This window comes from Camelina sativa, chromosome 16 (genome assembly GCF_000633955.1).
Source record: "Camelina sativa cultivar DH55 chromosome 16, Cs, whole genome shotgun sequence".
NCBI classification, from domain to species: Eukaryota; Viridiplantae; Streptophyta; class Magnoliopsida; order Brassicales; family Brassicaceae; genus Camelina; species Camelina sativa.
The window spans coordinates 20,609,689-20,618,283 of NC_025700.1; the positions used below are offsets into that span (position 1 = coordinate 20,609,689).

Here is an 8,595-nt window from a genome sequence, read left to right on the forward strand (position 1 = left end):
AGTAGTTGTCTTCTTCTTATCCTTCTTCTTCTTCTTCCTCTTCTCACCATCTTCACCTTCTTCCTCGCTTGACTGTAAAAAAAAAACACAAACCCATATAGTTAGATCAATCTTTCGAATCATCAGATCAGATCTCACGCGATCTTGAATATATATAATGATCAGATCTAAACTTACAGAGCTAGAAGAACTGTCGCTTCTGTGAAGCTTCTCAAGGAGACTAGGCTTCTTCTCTTCCTCTTCGTGCTCGACTTTAACCTCTGGTGCTGGCTCAGAGATATGAACCTTCTGCTCGAACTCAGAGTCGATGGTCGTCTCTTCGGGTTTAGTTTCGTCCTTCTTCTTTCCCAAGAAATCGAACAGTCCACGATCAGTAACCTCTGTCGATGATGATTCCTCTGTTGCTACCTTTGGCACCTCATGCTCAGTAACGTTCTTGGTTTCTTCGGCCATAGTTAAAAAAGTTTTTGAGATGGAACCACGGATTCAAAAGTATTATGTGATCGTTTTGAAATTCAAAAGCAAATGAGATAAAAGAGGATGATGATTGAGATGAGGAGAAGAAGAAACTGTCGTCTTTTATAGTGTCAAGGACTAAAGGAAAGGGATCCAATCCACCGCGGATTTCACGCTGTATTTACACTTTTTTATAATTTTTTAAAAGTAAACAACTATTGAGAAATTATAAATTAGCCCGAATTTGTTTCCTTTTGATACATCTACCACCCTTCAGACCCACCTAAATTATAATTTCTCTATTCTTTTATTTTCTATTTAGTTATTAGATAAGGTTATACTGTAGATGTACCAAGAAGAATTAATTAATTAATTAATTAAAAAAATAGTTTGCTTACGTGATTGGAGGTCATTCTCTAAGACATTATCTGATAAATCTATTGTTAAATAAATTTAGTTATAGTTGTAGTGTTTTGAGAGTCGGGAGTTGAAATTTTGTTTTCTCCTGGACTAGTTGTGGTTGGATTTGTAAAAAGTAACATCTTTCTAGTATAATTCCAGTTGAACAAAAAAAAAAAATTAGTGGAACTAGAATAATGGATAGGAATGACAACTAAGATAGATTTGTTCTTTAGGTTTTTACCATCTATGCTTATCACAATTCACAAGTTTTTTGTTTAATAATACTTGTTATCTCCAATTTGTAGTACAATGATGGATTTATAAAGTAAAAAGAAATAAGAAAACTATATTCAAACTTTAAAAAGAGCAAGGAATCATTGGAATGTATATAAAGTTTCTTTTTTTTTTTTTTGACAACGCAAAAGAGATTTTTATAATATCTATATTAATATTATAGAAATGTCTTAAAGTTTTGGGGTTTCTTTATGCAAAATAACAGAAATATAGGGACAATATTGCACATCCCAAAAAATGGATTAAAGAAAGGAGAAGCGTACTTAAGTTAAATTAATAGAGCGCGTAAAATACTCTTAACTCTTAAGCTTGCAAATTTTTTTTAACGCTCCATTGATTAAGAGACACGTGTCATTCATTAGCAAACTAATCGGACGGCGGAGGTGAGAGTTAATCTGCAAATTAATAAAAAGTCAGAAAATGGAGACAGAGAGAAAAACGATATCAATCAATCAAGTTATGACACGTGTCAATACAACGTGGGAAGTTGTCCTTCTCGTGGGACCCGATACTATGTACTGATTGGCGTAAAAGACGTGATGTCGGTTACGTGGGTCCACTGGACTTATTGACTAAATGCCACGTCGGAATCATGATAAAGCTTGTTGGAGAAGAAATGTTGAATTTTTGTGAAATTTATAACGTTCCTTTTTTTTCCTTGGATGCGTTACAAACAACTTACCAATCAGAACGTGGTTTTCTATCACGCTAGGAATCAACGATTCTTATAACTAGGCATATTGAAGCGGCCAATCCAGTGATGCATGATTTTTGAAATTGTAAATGATATTTGGAAACATTAAACGCAAAATAATAAATATATGGATTATAAAGAGTATATATCCAAATGCGATTGACCCAACAGATTAGAGGTTTTCTAATAGTGCAATCTGATTTGAGTTGATGCTACAATTGGGATGATTTACGTTTCTTGTGGATTCGTCAAAATTAATGTTAAAGGATGGTCGGCCACCAAAACAAAGATTTAGAACAGTTTACAAATAAAATAATTCGTAATCTTAGTTATGGTCTTATGGAGTAATTAAGGTTGTGTATTTTTTTCTCAACGTTAAAAATGGATATGTTTTAATGCACTTTTTAACAAAAGATCAACTTAGACACGTCAGATAATGAAATCAGGAAGAGTACAAATGGAGCATACGATTACTTGGATTGTTAATGCAATATGTTAATGTCTCTGTGGGATATCACTTTCGACGTATAATTAAAAGATAAACTAGAAAGAATTAATAAAGAGACAGATGGTAATCGGGAATGCCTCATGTCTTAGCCTTCGCCAATAATGACAATGAACCGTGTACCATTCCATTAAAAGATATGAACACGACGTGCCACATCATTCCTAGTCTCTGGTCTCAAGACGTGTCACGAACCGTGACGTAGTACCAACGCACATATCAAAACAAAACCAATCTCTTTCAGTGACTAACTTGTTCGTCATTTTTGTTCTTGTCATATATACACGAAGCTCCAACTTAATCTTTGGATAATGTTTTTCGGTGATAACGATGACGAAACAACAAATTGCATGTAGCCGACACTTAATAATAATTCACACCTAACTAACTATAGTAAAGTTTTGAAAATACTATCATTCAAAAGTTTCAGATTTCTGAAACTGAACGCACCAAAAAAGTGATTAGTGCGCTAATTAATGAACATTATTCGTTTGTTCTTCTATCTATTTCTTCTTTTTTTGAACCGCCCATCTGAGTTGCCTGGGCGAGATATTTGCCATATTGTGGTCAAATCAGGAATATTCAACCAATACTTAGCACTCGCTTTATTTTAGTGGGTCACGAGAATCAATTAAATGCATTGCTCTTTTTTCTTTCTTGACGTTGTTGTATTCTTCTGTTTATTCAATGAATTGTTTGCTTATTACTCCATAGTAAAATGTTTTTTTTTATATATATCTTAAACAATCGTAAATTCGACCGTCAAAAATAATGGACCCAATAAAGTATGATGTAAAAGAAAACGAAATAGCCCAATAGCCATGACATGGGCTTTAACAATGCAGATCGGATCTATTACCCGACCCGGTTGTTGAAACCGAGAGAGAGAGAGAGAGACCACGCACGCAACGTTGGCCGAATTGGCTAACGAATCGAAAGAAACGAACAATAGATGTTTCGTCGTCGCTGCAAAGTTTTGTTCATGCGAAAATATTCCATCTCGCAGATTTTGTCATGTTTGTGAGAGATTGATCCTGCTGCATCTCGTGGGGTGATTCTCCGATGCTTTCTTTGAGGTTTTGCAAAGAAGTGAAGTGGAGATTAGGCGATGATAACGAGATCGAATCTAGCAGAACAGCTGAGGGAATATCAGATTAGATCAAAGCATGATTGGGCCTCCGTTTCTTTCTTCTCTTCTACCTCCAATTTCTCTTCATCCAGGTTTGACAAACTATCTTATTCAGGTCTTGAGATCTTCGGTTTATGCAATTGCTTTTTCTCTGCTGTGATTCGGAGCTGCTCCTGTGCTTGTGCCGTGCACAGAGTTATAATAGTCTCAGGGAATTATATTTGATTTTGATCCCGTTGAGAAATTTAGAATTCGTGACACTCTATTCAATTTGGAATCGTAAAATTTTCTCATATTTTTTTTTAGGGTTTTGACTTAGAACATTGGATGTGAGTGCATCTAGGTAACATTTCTATGTGAATTTCACACAAAGCAACTATATACATCTGATGAATTTCCCAAATTGAGTAACACAATTTGCTTGCACGTTCTTAGAAGGACAATTCACTGTGGTGGTACTTATGAAAGTCGTTTTGATTCAGGGTCGATGTCGTAGTCTTTGTCATATGGGAGCTAGTGATCTTAGCGTTCCTGGTGTTTTCAGCTGTATCCTTGTACTTCAGGCGGTTGCAACTCGCATTCATCCTGGGTTGTGTCACCTTACTATTGCTTGTTTGTATGAAATTCACAAAGCAAGTGAGACAAGCCAGGAAAAAGAAGCGAAGGATGCTTCTTCCTCTCTCTATGTAAAGACCAATACCACTGAGCAGTTGCAAACCTTTTTTATCTTCTCACGCAACTAAACCCAACTCTTTCCTGGCATGAGCATTGTGCCCATATGCATTGATGACGATGACAGCAAAGCTCAGACTGACTCTGGGACACATTGCTTTTGTTGTCCTTTGAAGAATCGACCTGACTTGAGATATAAAACCTGGGAATGCAATTTCAGGGCTTAGGTTAGACAAATCAGAACAAAAGTGGTTGTAAAGGTTGTTTTCCTGTATAAAGTAGTATGGGAGGTTGCATTATTTTTGCTAGGCACGATCACGGAAGATGTTTTTCTTTTTTGTTTCACTCTCGAGCGTTTTGTGACTAAAGAAATATACACTTTTCCATATATCTATGTTACACTTAATACCATGGTGAAGTTCTTTAGATTTTGTTGGCTGTAAAAGTTTTCTTTTTTTTTGAATAAATGGTTTGCAGGATTATCATGTGGAATGAAAAAAGAAGAAAACAACAACGAACACTCATGAAAGTAGAAGAGAGCTCTATATAGAGTAAAAAGTAGCAAGCAACTTGGTCTAAAAGCTCACATGTTTAACGTTTCTATCACCACCTTTGCGTTCTGCAACCACTTTTATTACTTTGTTTTAAATATTAAACAAAAATGTGGTAAATGGTAATGTGGTAATAGCTAGTATTATATGTTTTGTTATGGTCTGTCGATACACTAGCTTAGCTTGATTTGATTCACTCAGTTTATCAAGTAATGAAATTTCTGCATGATGAACCCTTATCAAATATGGAGAAATTGCTTTGCTTAAGTTCATTAATGACAAAATAAATAAATAAAAAAGCAGGTGAGTAAAAAGCTCAAAATAAATGTGGAAGTGATCAAGAAAATTGCAGTTCTTAAGGGAAATAAAGATTTTTAAAAAATGATGTTAAGTCTAGATATTTGTAGAAGATCAGTACGTAACTCCACGAGTGATCGTGAGCAAATTTATGGACAGATTTGAAAGGCAACTAAAAACAATCAAATAACACACGTACGAACATACTTTTCCCTCCACACATATATATAGAAGCAGTGAGGCACTTATGGTTGTAAACAGACAAATTCACAACGCAAATTCAGAGCCGAAGTAACACACACATAGACAACAAAAAAAAATATATATATGAAGAAACTATATTCCAAGAGAATTAGACTCTCCGAATTGATGGAGAAATGGAGAAAAAGGAAGAAAGGGTACTTCGCTGTATACACGAAAGAAGGTAAAAGGTTCGTTTTGCCATTGAATTATCTAAACCACCCGATGTTACAAGTGCTACTGGAGATGGCTGAGGATGAGTTTGGGACTACCATTGACGGTCCTTTAAAGGTTCCTTGCGATGGAAGTCTAATGGATCACATCATCATGTTTGTAAGGAGAAGTATGTCCGATGATAATGATGATGTGGAGAAGTCAGAGATTTATTCCACTATCAGCACCTGCAAGGGAGCTCCAGTCTCTTCTCTCTTACCTCTCTTTCGTGGACAGAGTCAGCTTCAATCATTAGTTTCATAACAGTGTGGAGTTGTCAATTTTGATGAAATGGTGTTGTGTTGTAGACTTGTAAATAGATTTTTCCGACAAGGGTTGTGTTCTTGTTTCTGTATCCTACTATATTAATTGAAAAGTACAATACGAAACTAACCTTAAAATGTGTAAGAAATTACATTCAATTGCCATTAGAAAAACTTAATAAAATTAATTAATTAAATAAATAAATATATATAATCAAAAAAACGAAAATTGGAGAAACATCAAATAAAATAATAGTAAAAAAGTAAAAAAAAAAATATTAGAATAAAAACTAATTCATATTTTTTTAAAAAAAATTAACAGCTAAGATTTTAAAAATCTAATGCAATAAAATCTTCAACTACAAATTTTATCAAAAAAAAATTTCAGGGTTCAAATTTTTATCAAAAATCTAATCGAATAAAATATATAACAGTTCCGTTTAACAGCTTAAATTTTAAAAATTAATAAATAAAAATAAAAGATATAGATATAGTATCTTATCTATTTTAAAAAGTTATATTTATCTTTTAGCCACTTTTCTTTACAAAAATAAAACTAAGTTGAGATTTAAATATATTAAATGCTTAAGTTTTTTTTTTTAAATACAGATAATTTTTTTCAAATAAAGTTCATTTTCTTCGTTAGTTTTCCCTATTTTTATTTTATTTGTTTGAATTACTCAGTTTCAAATAGAGAGAGAAGAAGAAAAATAAATAATATAGTTTCCAAAAAATATCTATTTACTAAACTAATATGTCATCAATTATTCCCGTAACGGAAATAAGATTGTCATTCCTCTATTTTTTTGTAGTGTTTACTGGTTTGCTTATAGGTGAAGAGAGAGTTTATCTAAATTCGGATTCAATTGACCCTTCTGACAAAAGAACTAAAAAAAATCAAGTGTATAATCCATATTTCTTGAACACTATCAAAGTACAGTAAAACCTCTATAAATTAATAATATTGGGACCAGAAAAATCTATTAATTTATAGAGGTTTTAATTTCTCGATAAATAATAATTATTAATTTATAGAGAGACTTTCCTAATTTGGTAAAAAAACATTAAAAATAAGATTTAATGGTTATAACTAATATTTTTATAAAATCAATTACAATGAAAATAACAATTATCATGTTTTGACGATAGCACTCAAAGATTTTTATACAGTAAAAATATCAAAAATGAACTCTAATAAAAATTAATGTGTCGATATATACATATATTTGGATAATTCTATATAATTATTAATTTCTATTATTGATGGGACCATATATTTACAAAGGATTTTCAAAAAAAATATTATTTTATTATATTATCGAATAGTGTCCAAAATTACACTAGTCCCAACTTAGGACTGGAGAAATTTATTAATTTATAGAGGTTATTAATTTACGTAGTATTAATTTATAGAGGTTCTACTGTATCAGGATTACCAAATCATTGTTTTAGACTTAAGATAGGATGCCGGATAATGTTGTAAATATAGATCCAAATGGAGGGTTGATGAATGGAACTAGATTACAAATAACTCAGATGGTTGATCATGTTTTAGAAGCTAGGAGAAGCTAGGATCATTATAGGAACTAGAATTGGTCACATTGCGCTTATTCCTAGGATGCTATTATCGATATATGACACTAGGTTGCTTTTCAAGATGCCTCGAAGACAATTTTCTTTGTCAGTTGCTTTTGCTATGACCAACAACAAAATCCAAGACCAGATTTTATCTTCTGTAGGGTTGTATTTGCCAAGACCGGTTTTTTCTTATGGACAACTCTAGGGGGCAATGTCTAGGGTGAATTCAAAAGCAGGTTTGAATATGTTTATTACAGACAAGAAAGAGAAACCACAGAAAAAATAAATGAATGTTGTTTTTAAAGAGGTTTTTCAGAACCTTCACTAGCCATATTTAGTTGCTCTTTTTACATGTTAGTTATTTTTTTTATTTACTTTACAACTATAGCAAGGATTGCGTTTAATTGACAAAAATTTAAACAAATTTATTCATTACATGCAAATGTTTTATTGAAAGGTTTTCAATAAAATAAAATTAAAATACAAAAATTATAATATAATCAAACCAAAATTTTAATCACAAACTATTACAAATAACATAATAACAAAATAACATAATAACAAAATAAACTATTACAAATTTTCATCAAAAATAAAGTTCAGCTTGCGGTTTTCCGCGGGTTAGGACCTAGTGTGAGAATTATTATGTATCATCTTTCGATTTTTCCTGATGGTTAAGTAGAAAATATGGGACGAAATTATAGTATTGTATGTAGTTTAAGTGTTTATTTAAGCAAAGGAGATGTAATGTAAATATGTAATATAGATCATAATTAATCCAAATTTCTTAATTAGTAGCAATTGGGTTCGATTCAGTACTATAAGCACAGCAATTCGATGCATATAAAAACAGATTACACTAATCATTAAATCCATTTAATAGTAATTATCATAAATTCATAATCCAATATTACTCGAGTTTAAAGTTTTAAGCAACAAAATTTAACGTAGACAAAAAACAAAAAAAAAAAATTTGACCGAAAAAAAAAACCATTTAGAGAGTTGTAAAAATGGGCTTTTAATTGGGCTTAAGGCTTTTAGTTGAGGCCTTACCAAAAAGTCATCCGACTCCTCACATGGTTGAATCAAATCTCAGGTGTCAAAGCAGAGGGAGGAGAAAGAAAGCTTTTTCTGGTCTGAAATCGAAGTGCGAATCGGAGGGGAATCTAGGGTTTCGAGAAAATGGGAGGAGGACATGGCGGAGGTATTACTTACAAGGGAGTCACTGTACACACTCCCAAGACGTGGCACACCGTCACCGGAAAAGGCTTGTGCGCCGTTATGTGGTACATTTCTCTCTC

At 32.6% G+C, this 8,595-nt stretch overlaps 4 protein-coding genes across 5 annotated transcripts in view; 3 read left to right on the forward strand and 1 right to left on the reverse strand.

Moving 5' to 3' along the window:
* LOC104753873 (dehydrin ERD14) overlaps positions 1 to 581 on the reverse strand; it is a 2,547-nt gene extending 1,966 nt beyond the window's left edge. The window contains exons 1-2 of the mRNA XM_010476059.2: positions 178 to 581; positions 7 to 72 (exon numbers count right to left, since the gene is read on the reverse strand). Of these exons, the coding sequence (XP_010474361.2) occupies positions 7 to 72; positions 178 to 453 (342 nt within the window). The 5' untranslated portion in view covers positions 454 to 581. The remainder of the gene's footprint in view (positions 1 to 6; positions 73 to 177) is intronic.
* On the forward strand, positions 3,237 to 4,632 carry LOC104751514. The gene is made up of 2 exons (XM_010473467.2): positions 3,237 to 3,572; positions 3,963 to 4,632. Exons 1-2 carry the CDS (start codon positions 3,460 to 3,462, stop codon positions 4,168 to 4,170), a joined length of 321 nt encoding a protein of 106 aa, XP_010471769.1. The 5' UTR covers positions 3,237 to 3,459; the 3' UTR covers positions 4,171 to 4,632.
* On the forward strand, positions 5,272 to 5,832 carry LOC104751515 (indole-3-acetic acid-induced protein ARG7-like). Its single transcript, XM_010473468.2, has one exon. It carries the CDS (start codon positions 5,328 to 5,330, stop codon positions 5,715 to 5,717), a length of 390 nt encoding a protein of 129 aa, XP_010471770.1. The 5' UTR covers positions 5,272 to 5,327; the 3' UTR covers positions 5,718 to 5,832.
* LOC104751516 (NADH dehydrogenase [ubiquinone] 1 beta subcomplex subunit 2) overlaps positions 8,382 to 8,595 on the forward strand; it is a 1,993-nt gene continuing 1,779 nt past the window's right edge. The window contains exon 1 of one of the 2 annotated variants that reach the window (XM_019237601.1): positions 8,382 to 8,580. In XM_019237601.1, coding sequence (XP_019093146.1) covers positions 8,477 to 8,580 — 104 coding nt within the window. In that variant the 5' untranslated portion in view covers positions 8,382 to 8,476. The remainder of the gene's footprint in view (positions 8,581 to 8,595) is intronic. The other variant, XM_019237600.1, reaches the window with a different exon arrangement.